This window comes from Oryctolagus cuniculus, chromosome 1 (genome assembly GCF_964237555.1).
Source record: "Oryctolagus cuniculus chromosome 1, mOryCun1.1, whole genome shotgun sequence".
In the NCBI taxonomy this organism is placed as follows: domain Eukaryota; kingdom Metazoa; phylum Chordata; class Mammalia; order Lagomorpha; family Leporidae; genus Oryctolagus; species Oryctolagus cuniculus.
Window position 1 is genome coordinate 99,845,866 of NC_091432.1, and position 18,552 is coordinate 99,864,417.

The window sequence follows — 18,552 nt, forward strand, 5'->3', positions numbered from 1 at the left end:
CTGTCTAACTCTGCCTGTCAAATAAATAAATTAATTAATTAATGGCATGAGGCTGGCGCTGTGGCATAGTGAGTAAAGCTGCTACCTGCAGTGCCGGCATCCCATATGGATGCCAGTTCTAGACCCGGCTGCTACATTTCTGATCCAACTCCCTGGTTATTCATCTGGGAAAGCAATGGAAGATGGCCCAAGTGCTTGCGCCCCTGCACCCACATGAGAGACCCAGAAGGAGCTCCTGGCTCTTGGCTTCAGCCTGACCCAGCCCCAGCCATTGCAGCCATTTGGGGAGTGAACCAGCAGAAGCAAGATCTGTCTGTCTCTCTGAGGCTATGCCTTTCAATTAAATAAATCTTTTTTTAAAAAAAAAGATTAATGGCTTAACCACAATGAGATACTGCTTCACACTTGCTGGGTTGGTTAAAGTAAAAAAGGCAGGGGTCCTGTGTTGCAAGTATAGTGGGTTAAGCGACCGTCTGTGATACTGGCATCCTGTATGGGTGCCAGTTCATGTCGCACCTGCTCTGCTTCGAATCCAACTTCCTGATAGTGCACCTGGGAAAGCAGTGGAAGGTGTTCCGAATGCCTGCATGGGTGGCAGGAGACCCAGATGGAGTTCCAGGCTCCTGGCTTAGGCCTTGCCCAGCCCTGGCTGTCACGGCCATTTGGGAAGTGAACCAACAGACGGAAGATCTCCGTGTCTCCCTCTCTCTGTAACTATGCCTTTAAAATAAGTATTTTTTTTTTTATTTGTCAGGTAGAGTTATAGACAGTGAGAGAGAGAGACATTGAGAAAGGTCTTCCTTCCATTGGTTCACTTCCCAGATGGTTGCAACGGCCGGAGCTACGCCGTTCCGAAGCCAGGAGCCAGGAGCTTCTTCCTGGTCTCCCATGTGGGTGCAGGGGCCCAAGTACTTGGGCCATCCTCCACTGCACTCTGGGGCCACGGCAGAGAGCTGGACTGGAAGAGGAGCAACCGGGACTAGAACCCGGAGCCCATATGGGATGCTGGCACCGCAGGCAGAGGATTAACCAAGTGAGCCATGGCGCCGGGGCAGATATAATACGTGTTGGTAAGAATGTAGGAAAATTGGTGGTATAGCTGCTTTGTAAGCAGCTTGTTTCTCTAGAAGTTAAATCGAGTTGCCATGTGCCCCAATAGTTCTAATCTTAGGCATGTATACAAAAGAAATGAAAATATGCAATCATTCAAAAATTTTTATAAAAGTGTTCATAGCAGACAAGTACTACTCTTTTCAAAAAAAAAAAAAAGGCAGTCACCATGTCTGTTACAGCATTTTTTTTTTTTTTAAGATTATTTATTTGAAAGGCAGAGAGAGAGAGGTCCTCCATCCACTGCTGGGCCAATCAGGAGCCAGGAGCTTCCCCCAGGTCTCCCACATGATTGCAGGGGCCCAAGGACTTGGGTCATCTTTTACTGCTTTCCCAGACCATAGCCGAGCATAGCCAAGAGCTGGGTTGGAAGAGGAGCAGCCGGGACTCGAATCAGCGCCCATATAGGATGCTGGCACTGCCAGTGGCAGCTTTACCTGCTACACTTCAGCGCCGGCCCCTGAGAAGCATTATTCTTAGTGGCCCCAAAGTAAAAACATCTCAAATGTCCATGAATAGATAAGCACAAAGTAGTGTATCCATACAGTGGACTCTTAGGCAGCCATAAAAGAAATTCTAATGTAAGAAAAAGAAGATGTCTATATAATATAAGTGAAATTTGAAAACACGATGGTGAGTCAGATAAGGACATGTTTTGTATGAATAAAAGGACATGTTTTGTATGAATACACTTGTTTGAGATATCTAGAATAGTCAAATCTATTGAGATCAAAGTAGAATAAATGTTACGGGCAGGGTGAGCATTGTGATAACAGCCAAAGTCACTTGTTGGTAATGCCCACATCCTATTTTGGATTGCCACTTTGAGTCCTGGCTGCCCTACTTCCAGTTCAGCATCCTGCTAGTGGGAAGCAGCAAATGATGGCCCAAGTTCTTGGGTTCCTGCCATCCACATGGGAGGGAGACTCAATTAGTGTTCAAGACTCATGGCTTCAGTTTGGCCTACTCCAGGTTGTTGAGGACATTTGTGGAATGAACCATCTGATCAAAGATCTCTCTCTTTGTCTTGCCCTTTCTGGCACCCTGCCTTTTGAAAGAGGTAGGTAGTAGGTAGGTAGAAAGAGAGAGAGAAAGAATGAATTCCTGGAAGGAAAGAACTTTTTTAAAAAGTTACCAGGAACCTGAGGGTAAGGGAGATGGGACATTATTGCTTAATGGATATAACATTTCTCTTGAGATAATGACAGCATTCTGGAAATAAAACAGTGATATCTGTGCAACATTGTAAATGAAATTAATGCAAATAAGCTTATACTTAAAAATGGTCAAGATAATTTTTTTACCAAAATAAAGATGTATTTTGAAAAAGAATTATTGTGCCGGCACCGCGGCTCACTAGGCTAATCCTCCGCCTAGTGGCGCCAGCACACCAGATTCTAGTCCCGGTCGGGGTGCCGGATTCTGTCCCGGTTGCCCCTCTTCCAGGCCAGCTCTCTGCTGTGGCCAGGGAGTGCAGTGGAGGATGGCCCAGGTGCTTGGGCCCTGCACCCCATGGGAGACCAGGAAAAGCACCTGGCTCCTGGCTCCTGCCATCGGATCAGCGCGGTGCAACGGCTGCAGCGCGCCGGCCGCGGCAGCCATTGGAGGGTGAACCAACGGCAAAGGAAGATCTTTCTCTCTGTCTCTCTCTCTCACTGTCCACTCTGCCTGTCAAAAAAAAAAAAAAAAAGAAAGAATTACTGATATACATGCTATGATGTGGATGAATTTTGGAAACATGCTAAGTAAAAGGAGTAAGTCACACAAAACTACATATTATGAGGTAAACATTTAGAGATGTCCAGAACCAGTAAATTCACAGACAAAAAGACACTGGTTTTTGCTAGGGGCTGGAAGGGGGGAATAGTTGGAGAATGAGGTTTCAATTTTTACTTTGGGAGAAATTAAAATGTTCTAAAATTTGATTATGGGATGATTATATAACTTTAAAAACATTGAATTGTACACTTTGAATGAACTGGTGCAGATATTTGGCCTCGCAGTTAAGACATTGATTGGGATACCCACATGCTATGTTGGAAGATGTTGGTTCAAGTCTTGGCTCTGCTCCTGATTTTCAGCTTTCTGTTAATGCAACCTCAGAGGTGGCAGATAATGAGGCCCTGCCACCCATATGGGAAACCTAGGTAGAGTTCCAGGCCCCTGGCTTCACCATGGTCCAGCGCAGGCTTTTGGGAGTTTGGGGAATGAGCTGGCAGATGGAAGATTTCTGTCTCTTTCCATCTGTCTTGTCTCTCTCTGCCTTCCAAATAAGATGAAAATTAACTTTTAAAAATAATTTAAAATATTCATTGTTAAAATAATTTTTAACATTAGATGAATATGGTTTTGTTTTTAAGCAAAATGATTCAGGAAATGCTCAAAGAATTTAGTGACATCAAAAGGTAGTCCCACCCACTTACTTATCTAAGATTTCTCAGGGCAAAGACATAAATATATATTTTTTAAAAAGTAGTGAAAGGGGGCCGGCGCTGTGGCATTCCAGGGAAAGCCACTGCCTCTCTCTGTCTCTCTGCCTCTGCCTCTTTGTAACTCTAACTTTCAAATAAATAAATAAATCTTAAAAAGAAAAAAAAGTACTGAAAGAACTGATGCTAATTCTGGTATTCATAATTGGAATAATGGAAAGTAGGATTTTCATCCACCACATTGAGAAAATTCATCCAGTAAAATTTTACATATGTGCATGTTTTATATATGAGTATGTGCACGCAGCATAATTACATTGTGTTGATAATTTGTATACTTATATTTGGATACCTCTCAGTCTTTGGAAAATAATTCAAATTTTAAAGGCACATGAAATTTTTAAATGTTACATTTAATTTGATTTACATAAGTTATCTAGAGAATTACCAAGACTTTCAAGCATGAAAATACAATGTACTTTGATTTTTAAATTTCGTCAGGGAAGTGAAGTAGAGATCCAAATTCTTAATTAAGAATTTGTTTAAAGTAGATAATTGTAGACACCACATCACTATGGAGTGAAAGTTAAATTGGATACATACAGAGAGTGAAGTAAGAATTGTAACCCCCCCAGAAGTTCATCGGGATCCTACAGGTAGAGAGCAGGGACCCAAGCACTTGAGCCATCATATGCTGCCTGCTAGTGTGCATTAGCAGCAAAGCTGGATTGAAAGTGGAGCATATAGAACTTGAACCCAAGCACTCTGATATGTGGTGCTGGTGTCACAAGCTGCACCACAATAGCTATCCCTAATAAAAAGTTTCAAATGTTAACATACAAAATATCCAAAGATCTACAGTTTTTAAAAATATGTTAGCAGGTGTTGGAATAAAATTTTTAAAGAGGCTTTTAGTTCTTTCCTGAGTCCTCTTTTCCTGCGTGGTCTATCAGGTATACTGTTTTCATTAAACTTGGCTGGCATGCTTACTGCTTTAAAAATAAAAAGATCATTGGCAGTGCTGGCACTAAGATGAGGCAAGGAAACATCTGATGTACAAAATTTAAGGAGTTTCTCCCTCTCAGGGTCCTTGCAAGTGAACTGTTGGCACTTTGGGAATCTAGAGTGAATGCTTCCTTAAATTTTGAACTCTAGACATTGGGCTGGAACACCAGATTATTCATCCTTAGAAACTAGTTCATGAGGCCAGCATGTGGCACAGTAAGCTAACCTGCCACTTATAACACTGGCATCCCATATTGTAGTGCCTGTGCGAGTCCTGGCTGCTCTGCTTTCTATTTGGTTTACTGTTGATGTCCCTGGGAAAGCAGTGGAGTATGGCCCAAGTACTTGGGCTCCTGCTGCCTACTTGGGTAGCTGGCTTCTGGCTTTGAATTGGCTCAGCTCCAGCCATTGCAGCCATTTGGGGAGTGAATCATCAGATGGAAGACTCTCTCTCTCTCTCTCTCTCTCTCTCTCTCTTCCTCCCTACCCTGCCCCCATCTCTTCTCTGTCCTCTTTCTCTCTCTGCCTTTTAAATAAATAAGTACATCTTTAGAAAAAAATAGTTTGTGGAAAATTGGCTTTAGAAAAAAAACTTGGAAATACCAGTCATTCTTCATCAATTGTTTCTAATTTGTTTTTTAGGGTGGGATTAAAAACTCAGCCTGAATCAAAATGCCCTGAGCTGCTTGCCAATTACTGTGACATGTTGCTAAGAAAAACACCATTAAGCAAAAAACTAACTTCTGAAGAGATTGAAGCAAAGCTTAAAGAAGTGGTATATAGATATTTTGTATTTTAAAATTTTAAATTTCCTTTTTTTGAATTTGCATTTTGCTTTTGAAACTTTCTGTGATAGAATCAACAAAAATATATATCTGTAAGCCACTGTTGAAAAGTGTTATGGTACATGACCTCTACAAGGCAGTTTTTTTCTATTTAAAAATTTTTATATTACAGCTGCCTGAAAGGGAAATACCATTTAATTCTTCTCTATTTTTGATTCTTTTTAGGCAATTAAATTCTAGCTACTGTTAAAGGACAAGAAGGGGTGGGGGTGGAGCTGATATGTGGAATAGTTCAAATATTGTTGGTTCTTCACTCTTTCTTTAATGATAGACAAGCTAGGGACAAATGAAAGTAGGTAAAGAGTAACTTGCTTATATTTTTGAATCCCAGTTGTTATTGAAATGTTATAAGCCTGAGAATATGAAGAGGAAAGAAATAGTAGACAAAAACATCAGAAAGATGATTATTGTCAGGAAAAAGTAAAGAAAATATGTGAGAGAAAATTGGAAAAGAACTGTTGATTTTCATGTAAAGTATTGCCACATTTATATCAAATCTAAATAATTTGTTATTATAGTGACTAAAAGCTTATTTGGGTAAGGTCTTAAATTTGCTTACTTTTAAATAGTGAAGTAATGTTACCAGTACTGGTTATTTTCAGAGATGGGTAATATAGTAGACCTCTGTGCATATATGCTCAAATAAATTTCTGATTTTGGCAGTTGGACATAGAAAGGTCTAAGTGAGAGAGATCCTAAAAATATAGAAGAATTGAAAGTAACTTTGTTTTCCATACAGCTCTTGGTACTTAAATATGTACAAAACAAAGACGTTTTTATGAGGTATCACAAAGCTCATTTGACACGACGTCTTATATTAGACATCTCTGCTGATAGTGAAATTGAAGAAAATATGGTAGAATGGCTAAGAGTAAGTAACTTTTTAAAAAAATATTGGTTTTCTAATACAGCATGTGATTCATACTTGTGCTTTGGTCATACATTTTGGTGATAACATTAACATCAAAGAAATAGAGAACATTTTATAACATAGCATCAATTATATAAAATAAAAGGATATTTAATAAAGTGAATTTTCTTAATAAAGACTTTCAGTAAAGCATCTTTGCTCTTGCTTTGTTTCTACTGACTTGGTTTCAAATGACTTTAAAGGTTGTAGGACAAATCACTTCCTTTGTAAGGTCTATTTAGAACTAAACTGGAGATGCTTGTAAAAATACAAATAAATGTATGTAGCCAAAAGAACCTTTAATGATGCCTTATTGTGATAATTGATGCTGATTGTAACTAAATTACCATATAAAATGTTTTGAGTCTGTTCCTTTCTGTGCATTTTCATAGAATTTGAGTTTTATTAAAATGAATTCCCTTTCCCACTTTTGCTCTCTTTCTCCACATGCACACACACTTTTTTTTTTTAATTGCACATAAACTTGCCTTGCATGGCAGTGTGAGATGGTAGAGATTATTATGCCAAATAAATTGTGCCCAACGGGAAAACTGATTGCTTTGTGACATTTAAAAATTCTTCTCTAAATATTCAAAAGTCTTAACGTTATAAATATATAAGAAAAGGAAATAGTGAAAAGAATAAATTTAATATACTCTAGTTTAAAAGCAAAAAACTTAGAGAATTTAAGTGTTTAATTTCTTAGTAAAAAAATAGATCAAGACTAGGGATATAGAGATTGGCATTGTGGCACAGTGGATTAAGCCACTACTTAAAACACTGGCATCTCACATGGGAAAGTCCCAGTCCACTTCTGATCCAGCTCCCAGTTAATGCCTCTGGGAAGGCACCCACATACTTGGGTCCCTGACACCCATGTGGGAAACCCATATGGAGTTCCTGACTCCTGGCTTCCACCTAGTGTGGCCTAGGCTCATGAGACTATTTGGGGAGTGAACCAGTGGATGGAAGATCACTCACACTCTCTGTTTCACTGTCTCTCATTTTCTCCCTGTCATTCTGCATTTCAAATTAATTAAATAAATCTTCTTTTAAAAGTAAGGGAATATTTGTAATTCTTAAGTCAGATGTTGTATCTAGAATAACCAAAGAACTGTTACAACACAACAATAAAATGACTCAGTCAAAAATAGACAAAGAATTCAAATAGACTGTTCTTCACAGAAGGTAAATAAATAGTCAGTAAACACCTACATAGTGTGCTTATTCCTTAGCGAAATACACATCTAAACCACAAGGAGATACCACTTTACACTAAGATAGCTAAAATATACCGGGGTTAGCATTTGGCCTAGCAGTCAGGCTGAAAAGATGCCACCTAAGACACCTGGGTCCCATATCGTAGTGCCTGGGTGCTATTTCAGGCTCTGGCTCCTGATTCCAGCTCCCTGCTAATGCACTCTGGGAGACAACAGTGATGTTCCAACTAGTTGAGCCCCGCCAACTACATAAGAGGTTAGGATTGAGTTCCCAGCTTCTGGATTCAACCTTGAGCCATTTTGGGCATTTCAGAAAGTGAACCCACTGATGAAAGCGCGTGCGCTCGCGCCCTTGCGCTCTCTCTCTCTCTCTCTCTCTCACATACACTCTCTCTCTCTCTCTCTCTTACTTTATCTCCCCCTCTTTCAATTAAAAAAATTTTTTTAAGTCAATAAGAAATGTTTTTAGGAAGAGGAGAAATTGTAATTCTCATGAGTTGCTAAGTGAAGATATGAGATGGTGTAGCCACTTTGGAAAACTGACATTTCCTTGGAAGGTTAAGTGGAGAGTTGATCCATTCCACTCGAGAAATGAAAACATTTCTCCATGCCAAGATTTGTATACCAGTATTCATGGCAGCATTGTTTACTATAGCCAAATTGTGAAAACAATGCAAAATAACAGTGAATTAATGAATAAACAAAATGGCTTATTCCTCCAATGGAATATTACTTGGCAATAAAAATATGAATGAAGTACTATTACATGCTATAGTATGGATAAATTTAAAACAGTTATAATGCTTAAATGCCAGAAGCCAGTCACTGAAGACCGTGTATCTTATGAATCCACTAATATGAAATGTCCAAAACAGGGAAATACACAGAAAGTAGATTTATGGTTTCCAGGAGCTGGGACAGGGAGAGGAACTGCAGAATGATTGTAAATAAACTTGGAGTTTCTTTATAGGGTGATGAAAATTTTATGCAATTAGATAATAGTGATGGTTGCACAACTCTTATGAATATACTAAAATCCGCTAAATTGTATACTGTAAAGGGTTGAATTCACAATTAAGTGAATTATATATCTTAGCAAACTGTTATACAGTGAAGAAGGTTGCCTTCTTGTCATGTGACTTAAAGAGTGCGGGGCTGGCATTGTAGCACAGTGATTAGGCTACCACCTGGGATGCTAGCATCCCCTGTGAGCACTAGTTCAAGTCATGGCTGCTCCACTTCTGATCTAGCTTCCTGCTGATACACCTAGGAAAGAAACAGAAGGTGACCCAAGTACCTGGGCTCCTGCCATTCTTGTGGGAGACCAGGATGGGGAGTTCCTGGTTCCTGGCTTTGGCCCCCAGGTCTGGTGTTGAGGCCATTTGGAGAGTGAACTAGAAGTTGTAAGATCTCTCTCTCTGTGTCTCTCCCTCTCTCTCTGAAACCTTAACTTTCAAATAAATAAATAAATAAATCTTGTTTGAGAAGATAAAGAAAAAACACATTAAAAAAGAAAAGGAAAGAGCAATAATCTTTTTTATGCTTTGAAGAGTTGTCAGGCCACCTCTTCCCCCCTGCCCCAGGATTTCAGTGTATGAAATATTTAGAGTTCCTTTATTGTTAATTTTCTGGCAGTGTTATTTCCTCTGAGATATCTTACTGTTTTTTTCACTTTGCACTTTTTTCATTTATGTTGATGATTTGCCTTCACAAAGTTCCTATGCCCACATATCTCTAGAGTCCTCAATGTTGGCAGTAGCAAAATGATGACCACAGTTAGTTTTCTTCTGTAACTCTCTTTATTTTTCTATTTTGTTCTCATGTTCAGCATTGTCACTTTCCATTCATTTTGGTATACTCTTGCCAACTTTGTTGGTTACCTCTTTTGATTATCCATTTTTGTAAATGTCATGTGGATTTATCACTGGAAGACAGGGATGCAACAAAACTACACTTTGCTGTCTGTAGTGAACTGAATAAACATGATTAGTAGATTTTTAATGAAGTATTATGATTGGTCACTGATCTTACTGTGCTTCTGTTTTTGTACAGTTTGTGGATTAAGAAGCTAGAAATGGAATTTGAGCTAAATTTAAATAATCACATTTATTATATAGTGACAACTGAAACAAACTGTGTTGTTGAAGTACTGGTGTTATTTAATGTATTGTGGTAATTGAAATTCATACTGGAATTATTCAAAAGCAGGATTGCCTGCTATCATATTTAGTTTCAAAGAATCAAATTTAGTAGATGTTACACTGCTACACTAAAACTAAACTTTACTTGGAATTACACATGCTTAATAAATAAAGAAAAGATGAAAAAACTTAAAGTACCTAAGACTTGGTTTCAAAACTTTGCCTAGCAATATATGAATGTATGTGTGTGCATGAATATATATATATATATACATAAATATTTATTTATAATATACTTATTATCTGTTCTGTTTTCGGTTTTTGTAGGAAGTTGGTATGCCAGCAGATTATGTAAACAAACTTGCTAGAATGTTTCAAGACATAAAAGTATCTGAAGATTTGAATCAAGCTTTTAAAGAAATGCACAAAAATAATAAACTGGCTTTACCAGGTATTATTTTGTAATTACATATTATATTTATTTTAAAACATTATTAACAAAGAATATCTTTGTTTTCTAGTAAATTGACAATAAATGTTAGCAGTAATAAATTCAAAGATGTTATAAAGTCTGTGTTCCTTGGAGACCACTGTCAAAGTAGAATATTATATTTATAGATGCTTATTTTGAAACAAAGGACACTTTCAATGGAATCTTTAGTTCTGTTTATTTTTCACGAAAGCTTACCCTGTTTTATGTTCAAGTTTAGCCATTGTCAAGATTGTTTGCTTTTATTTTGTATTTTCTGATATTCTTGCCTATAGCTGATTCGGTTAATATAAAAATTTTGAATGCTGGTGCCTGGTCAAGAAGCTCTGAGAAGGTGTTTGTCTCACTTCCTACTGAACTGGAAGATTTGATACCTGAAGTAGAAGAATTCTACAAAAAAAATCATAGTGGTAGAAAATTGCATTGGCATCATCTCATGTCAAATGGAATTGTAAGTAGATAGTATATTAAGCTACTAGTTTGAGTGCAAGTAGCAGGACTGCAAATAAGAGTTAAACAAAATAGATTTTTGACTTGCTCATATGAAAAAAGTTTGAATAGGAATAAGGATCTGTTCTGTGAAGCTGTTAGGGACATGGGCTTTTGGTTATTATGTTTAAGGTATTGCCTACAGAATCAGATATCCTCACTATATCTGTCTTCCTATGGGTAACTTCCAGAAGTCTCTTCCATCCTTTTTCTCTTGTATCACATTGAACAGAATTCAGTCACATGGCCCCTTTTGCTACTGGGAAAATAGAAGGGTGGGTTTTAGAAAACAACAGTCTTTTTCATAAGTAATTTCATGGAACAGGTATTAGATAATGATAATAGAAAGAAATTCTGATTTATTAAAAATTATTTTATCTGTTTTAGATAACATTTAAGAATGAAGTAGGTCAATATGATTTGGAGGTGACCACGTTTCAGCTGGCTGTATTATTTGCATGGAACCAAAGACCCAGAGAGAAAATCAGCTTTGAAAATCTCAAACTTGCAACTGAACTCCCTGATGCTGAGCTTAGAAGGACTTTATGGGTTGGTTTCTTTATATTTTTTGTTTTTAAAATTGTATCCTCTTACATAGCAGCGGAAGTGTGATTAGCTTATAATAACATTAATTCATGATACTCTAAAAGTGACTTTTAACCAAGCAAAAGAAACTAGTGAGGTATTTATAGTAAAAAGAAGTTGAAAATAGGCCAGTTACCAACCCAAAGAAAGACTCCCTTCCCCAACAAAAAAAAATGACAGAAGAGAAAGACTGAGTTAGCATTTAAATGTTAGCTGTGAAAAAAGACGTACTTAATTCTGAGAGAGTGGTGCAAAATTTTATGATGACAATCTAACATTTAAAAAAGCTTTGATGCTTTTGTGGAATTATAGAATGTACTTGTTAGTCACTTGTTCATAACTACATTTTATGCCAGTTCTATAGACATTAAGTTTCAAAATAAGTTACTAAATATGGAGGAAACAACTGGTTTATAACTAGCACGTGGTGTTCGCTATGGTACATACGACCGATCCTAATTTCTTGTCTTTCTGTAAAGACAGCAGTTATTGCTTCCTCACAGCCAACTCTTGTCCACCTTCTGTCTTTCCTAGTTGTCATTTACACTGTTATCTTTGTGGAGTGCCGAATAAAAGTTTAAATTCTGAATTTGTATTCATAATGCCTTCTCACTTGTGTTGATTTTGTTGTAAAATTGATTTCAGTATTTCATATGGTTTATAGATGCTAATTATTTTCTCTTTCTTCTTTACAGTCTTTAGTAGCTTTCCCAAAGCTCAAACGACAAGTGTTACTGTATGAACCTCAAGTCAACTCACCCAAAGACTTTACAGAAGGTACCCTCTTCTCAGTGAACCAGGAGTTCAGTTTAATGTAAGGCTTATGTTGGATGATCCAAAATAAAAAAAATTTAAATTATGATGCTTTGTTTTTAGTAAATTATTTTTCTTTATATGATATTTTAAACATACTGTATACTGTCATTACTCTAAATTTATGTAATTTAGTTATTAAAAAACATTTGGGGTGAGCATTTGGCACAGTTGTTGAAACTGCTTAGGACAACCATGCCCCATATCAGAATGCCTAGTTTCAGTCCTTGCTCTGCTTCCTCTCTGGCTTCCTGCTAGTAACCACCGATGGAGGCAGCAGATGATGACTCAAGCAATGGGGTCCTTGCCGCCCATGTGGGAGACCCAGATTAAACTGCAGTCTCCTGGCTTTGGTCTGACCGTCCCTGGCTATTGTGGGGAGTATGCCAGCATATGGAAGATAATTTCTCTCTGCCTTTCAAATAAAGTGAAAATAATTAATTAGCAGTCTTCGTGGAACAGCAGGTTAAGCCTCTGCCTGCAATGTCAGCATCCCATATCAGATGACCCAAGTACCTGAGCTCCTTCTACGCATGTGGGAGCCCAGGATGGAGTTATTGGCTCCTGGCTTTGGCCTGGCCCACCCCTGGCCTCCCCCTCTCCCCTCTCCCCTCTCTCCCTGCCTCTCTCCCTCTCTCCTCTCTCCGTCTCCCTCTCTCTCTGTCTCCCTCCCTCCCTCTCTCTTTCTCTCTCTCTCCCTTATATGAAGATGTAATGAAAAAATCCATTAGAAGCTAATGCTGAATCACAACCTGTGTATCTTCAATTATCTAATTATTTTCATGACATACTTCATAGTTACTTTATTATTGCAGGGAGTATAGTCATTTTTAATAGATACCATATCATGTTTTTGAGGGAAATCAGTTTATTTTGAATAAAGCTGTATATTGGTTGTTTTACTTTTCCTATAGATAGTTCCGTATATTTTTAGAATATTCTATAAATCTTTTGTCAGACATTGATTGTTGTTATAATGTGATGTTTAAAGTCCTTGCAGTATAAAATACTTGATTCCTTTTTTTTATAGAAAAAATGCAAAAGTTCAGAAAAGGGGTAAAATCAACTTGATTGGACGCTTGCAGCTCACTACAGAAAGGATGAGAGAAGAAGAAAATGAAGGAATAGTTCAACTAAGAATATTAAGAACCCAGGTTTGTAATATTAAGACAAAATGCCTAAATTCTGAGAAACTTTGTATATATTTACATATATATATACATATATGTATATATGTACAGTATTTCTTTTTAAGATCTTCAAACCTTTTTATAATTTAAAAGCCTGGAAGTTTTCAGACCTTGTTGAAGAGAATAAATTTTTAATTTTTCTGGAATCAAAAAATTATATTGATAGAATTCTCTTTACTGCTGAAAGAGTTTGTATGGCTTGGTGGCCACTGGCAGATTCTGTTCAGTTGGTACAAACTTAATTTTGGATTAAGCCTTTTAATCTTACCTGAATAAGTTTATCTGTGCAACAAATTACATTTTTAGGATTGAAATATTTAAAATTGTATTTCATTTAAGTATCACGATACCTTCTGAACATGAAAAGGAATATCTGTTACAAACCAATATATGATTCGATTAACTTTATTTTTTTAAAGATTTATTTATTGTTTTATTTGAAAGGGAGAGTTATAGAGAGGCAGAGGCAGAGAGAGAGAAAGGAGGTCTTCCATTCGCTGGTTCACTCCCCAGATGGCCGCAACAGCCAGAGCTGTGCCGATCTGAAGCTAGGAGCCAGGATCTTCTTTTGGGTCTCCTATGGGTTACAGAGGCCAAAGGACTTGGACCATCTTGTACTGCTTTCCTAGGCCACAGCAGAGAGCTGGATTGGAAGTAAAGCAGCTGGAACTCAAACTGGCACTGTAGGCAGCGGCCTTAACCGCTACACCCTACTAACTTTAGAAATAATCTCTTTAAAATCAAGTTGTTCCGTTGTTACTATTTTTACTTAATATTGTTTAAAACTTCTGACCAGTGCAATAATTATGAAATATAGGAAAAGAGTTAAAATTTTAATTACTTATAGATCATATACGTGAAAAGGGGGAAGAGAAAATATACTTAAAAACCAGTTGCTTTTCTGTATAGCAGTAAATAGGGATAAAATAAAGTGAGAAACCATAAAATTTATATGCTTCCTTTAAAGAAAGTAGTGTATAGGACCTTTATCAGAGTAGTCCTTCACTGAGAAATTCAGAAGGAGAGTTGTAATAATTCTATGTACTTGTGTAGCCATCACAGAACATGAGCCATAGGCCTAGCAGATAAGGTGCTTGTGGGTTGTATTGGCTTGCCTGCATTCAGTGCCTGTGTTTGGCTCCTGACGCCGGTTTCCTGCTAATGCAGACCCTGGGATATAGTCATTATGGCTCAAGTTGTTGGGCTTCTGCCTCAGCCATTATGGGTATTTGGAGAGTGAACTAGTGGATGGGACCTCTCACTCGCTGTCTGTCTCTTCCTGAGTCTCTACCTCTCAGATTTAAAAAGGGGTGGGATGTTTGGTGAAGTGGTTAAGCCCCTGCTTGGGTCACCTACATCCCACGTAGAGTGCCTGGGATCCAGTCCCGGTTCCATTCCCAATTCCCGGTTCCAGCTAATGTACACCTTGGGAAGCAGCAGATGATGCTTCAAGTGATTGGTTTTCCACCACCCAAGTGGGAGATCAAGATTGAGTTCCTGGCTCCTGGTTCTGGCATGGCCCAGCCCTAGCTGTTGTGGGCATTTGAGTAGTGAACCAGTGGATGAGAGATCTCTCTCTTGCTCTCTCTCTGCTTTTCAAATAAATATTTTTTTAAATAAAAATAAAAAGCCGAAGGCCAGGATATGTTGTCACACTATTAACTTCCTCATCTCTCCTATCCAGCCAGCCTTCCCTTCTACCCTAGCTGATTCTTGTCACCATTGCTTAATTCTGCATAATCTACGTCTTCATATAAATGGAATCAGATAGTATGTCCTCTTGTGTCTAGCTTCTTTTGCTCATTATTAGAGTCTCCATTCTTTGATGATTTAAATAACTCGAGGTGATTTTTCCCAAACTAATGCCAAAATCATTGAATATCATATAAAACGCTAAGAATATTTTTAGAATTTTATAAATTCTTGTGTTTTAGCGGAATAAATTGATAAGGGTGATTGAATAACTTCAAAAATCAGAATAAGGTGGTGGTGGTGGTAGAACTTGCCCTGCCAAATATTAAAATGTATTATAATATCTACAAAAATGAAAAATGCCTTGGCAAGAACATTAATAGAAGAAGATAACCGGAGTGAAACCTCCTTATTTGGATGTAGACAAACTCGGGCTGTGAAGGAAATAATTTCTGTAAACCATGGACAGGGAATGGATTATTCAGTAGAGATATTAGGAGGTTTTACTGTTTGGGGGAAAAATCAGGATATATTCCTAGTTTACAGGTATACCAGGATAAATTCCAGATAGATTAAAGAGATAAAATGGATAATAGCATGGCAGGTATAGTCATATAGAATGTGCAGAGAAAATGAGTTTCTTTTGTTTTGTCTTAATCTGTAATTATGCCCAGTCTGGTAATCTAAAATGTCTCTGTAGATAATAATCACTTTCTTATTTCTTCCTGATTGTGCTCTATCCCTATTTCTTACTATGTTAATAAGAAGGCATCTGATTATACTGTGAGGAATTCACTTGACCTTGTAATGACAGTGAAAGGACTGTCGTATCTATACAGTTTTGACCGTGTCTTGGGTTCTCAGTCTTGGCAGCCATGGTGTATTTGACTGTCACCTTTGGGAGTTTGGCTTTCTTTGGTAGCTATTGCTGATGTGTATAGCAGATGAACATAGGGTTTATTCTTTTTCTTTCTTTTTCTTTCTGTCTTTCTTTCTGTCTTTCTGTCTTTCTTTCTCTCTTTCTTCTCTTTCTTCTCTTTCCTGCTTTCACTGAATTATTGAGCCCCCTGAGACTGACACATGTACTGTGTGGCCCCTTGGCCTACATGGCACATTTTCCTTATCTGCTACTGGAGGATCATCCTGCTCTGCTGGTAGAGACCCTGTACAACTGGCTTCATTAGCTCTACACTCTGTGTTTGTCTCTGGGAACTGAATGAGACTCAGGAGTGCACATTATTCTTTAGGTGACCCCCAGCATATCAAATGGGGACTAGGACAAGAGTCTGTGCACTCCGGTTTTCTCTTAGCTTCTGACACAGTCAGTGTCTTCACCTCTACCAAAGCTATTCTTCAAGTTCCTGAAGTGACAGACGTTGCCAGTTTGTTTTTTTCTCTTTGTTTAACTGACATAACCCCCTGCTTCCAGTTTTATGTTCAGGAGCCTGATATAGCGAGAGTGAGAAGAATTCACTTGACCCCATAATGTCAGTAAAGGAGCTGTCAAATGTACACAATCAGCAGTTGCAGGAGTTTTTCTCTTTCAGAATAGTGCCTAAGTCCCAGTTGCAGCAAAATTGCATTTCAAATACTGAAAAACAAATATTGTTTCTTTTCCTTTTTTCACATTTCTTTTATAATTAATTGTAATTTCCACCAATGTGGTAGATCCTTTTGTTTGCTTAAGGAGAGAACTTATACTGGGAAATGTGAAAAAGAAAAAATATTTAGTAATTTTCAAATAACCCCTGTTGTAAGCTTAATAGTAGTTAAAGAAAGAATCAAAGAAAATATTACTGAAACAGACTTAGAGCCGGCACTGCGGCTCACTAGGCTAATCCTCCACCTAGCGGTGCCGGCACACCGGGTTCTAGTCCTGGTTGGGGCGCCGAATTCTGTCCCGGTTGCCCCTCTTCCAGGCCAGCTCTCTGCTGTGGCCAGGGAGTGCAGTGGAGGATGGCCCAAGTGCTTGGGCCCTGCACCCCATGGGAGACCAGGAGAAGCACCTGGCTCCTGGCTTTGGATCAACGCGATGCGCCGGCTGCAGCGCGCCAGCCGTGGCGGCCATTGGAGGGTGAACCAACGGCGAAGGAAGACCTTTCTCTCTGTCTCTCTCTCTCACTGTCCACTCTGCCTGTCAAAAAAAAAAAAAAAAAAAAAAAGACAGACTTAGATGAAAGCTGTCTATTCCTTTAGAAAATTTTAACTATGTAATTGAGTCAATACAAACTGAAGATGATATTTATAGCAAATATCATTGATTTATCTGTTAAATACTATAAAAGAATACTACTTCCTGATTTTTGAAACAGACTTCAACTGCCTGTTACTAATACATAGAGAAATAACTCTGTATGTGAGGAGAAAAATGTTTGTTGTGTATGGTTGTCTTTTAATTAGTGATAAGTATAATACCTGGTTATACACATATTGTAGTAACAGGCAAGATAAATTTTATATGTGCATGGTACAGAATCAGGTATATTAAAATATTAGATGTGCTTTTCTTTCTGCAGGAAGATTATGGGTAATTTGCTTTTTCTTTGAAAAATCTCAGTAAGAAGCAGATTTTCTACTATGAGGAGTGAAAAAAAATGCTCTCGCTTGTTAGCTAAAAAACTTTACTTAATGTTGGTATTAATCCCTACTGATTGTTATTTTGTTTAAATGTTGGGTCAAGGATGAAAAATCTGTCACTTTTCATTTTGTTTTACTTAACATAATTTAGTATATTAATATGCTTTCATTTTTATTTTTTCTTTTAGGAAGCTATCATACAAATAATGAAAATGAGAAAGAAAATTAGTAATGCTCAGCTGCAGACTGAATTAGTTGAAATTTTGAAAAACATGTTCTTGCCACAAAAGAAAATGATAAAAGAGCAAATAGAATGGCTAATAGAGCACAAATACATCAGAAGAGATGAATCTGATATCAACACTTTCATATATATGGCATAATTTTGAAAATCATGGACAATGTTAAGAACCCAGATTTTGGAGTGCTTGGGCAGAAAGTTGTAACAGTTTGTGCTGGAGAAAGGTTTATTTGGACTTTGATTACATAAATATTAAAATCTCTGCCTTACCTTATAAAACAACTATATTTTGCCAATCACTTTAGTTAGCATGATGGCATCCCCTTCATGTTGCACACACTTTAACAGCATGCTGTTTTGTGGAGAAACTTGCATTCATGAAGAGCCCATTATGAACTTTAAAAGGTAAATTTGATTTATACCCACCTGGAGAAATACAGTTGAAAAGGGTGACAGCGGGGTTCTTGTTGCTTTTTTCTCTTTTTTCCTCTCTTAAAAAAATGTACTTGCACAAGGAAAGATCTTCAGATACTCATGCACTGAAAATGCTGTTATCTTTTGTTTTTAAAAAAATTCCATTAAAACTAGAAATAGCACTCTTGGTTTCTTTGATGAAAGAGTGAGCTGTCAGCACAGCGTTGGGAGAGGGCAGATGTAGATGAGAAGATAAGTATTTAATAGTGTTGAATTGTTCAAACACTGCTCAGTATAATAACTGGATTTTAAAAGTGACCTAAAAATGGTATTAAATACTTCCAACTTAGAAATGTTAGTTTTCTTTCAGCAGGAGACTGCTGTTTTGGTTGTTTGTTGGT

The 18,552-nt window shown here is 37.7% G+C and overlaps 1 protein-coding gene across 1 annotated transcript in view; it reads left to right on the forward strand.

Annotated features, from left to right (window-relative positions):
* Window positions 1-18,333, forward strand: part of CUL5 (cullin 5) — a gene marked incomplete at its 5' end in the record, with an annotated part of 134,149 nt that extends 115,816 nt beyond the window's left edge. Inside the window, 9 exon segments of the mRNA NM_001082355.1 lie at window positions 5,187-5,319; window positions 6,129-6,260; window positions 9,988-10,111; window positions 10,426-10,601; window positions 11,027-11,188; window positions 11,920-12,038; window positions 13,068-13,188; window positions 17,683-17,690; window positions 17,693-18,333. Of these exon segments, the coding sequence (NP_001075824.1) occupies window positions 5,187-5,319; window positions 6,129-6,260; window positions 9,988-10,111; window positions 10,426-10,601; window positions 11,027-11,188; window positions 11,920-12,038; window positions 13,068-13,188; window positions 17,683-17,690; window positions 17,693-17,879 (1,162 nt within the window). The 3' untranslated portion in view covers window positions 17,880-18,333.
* Between the last annotated feature and the right edge of the window lie 219 nt (window positions 18,334-18,552).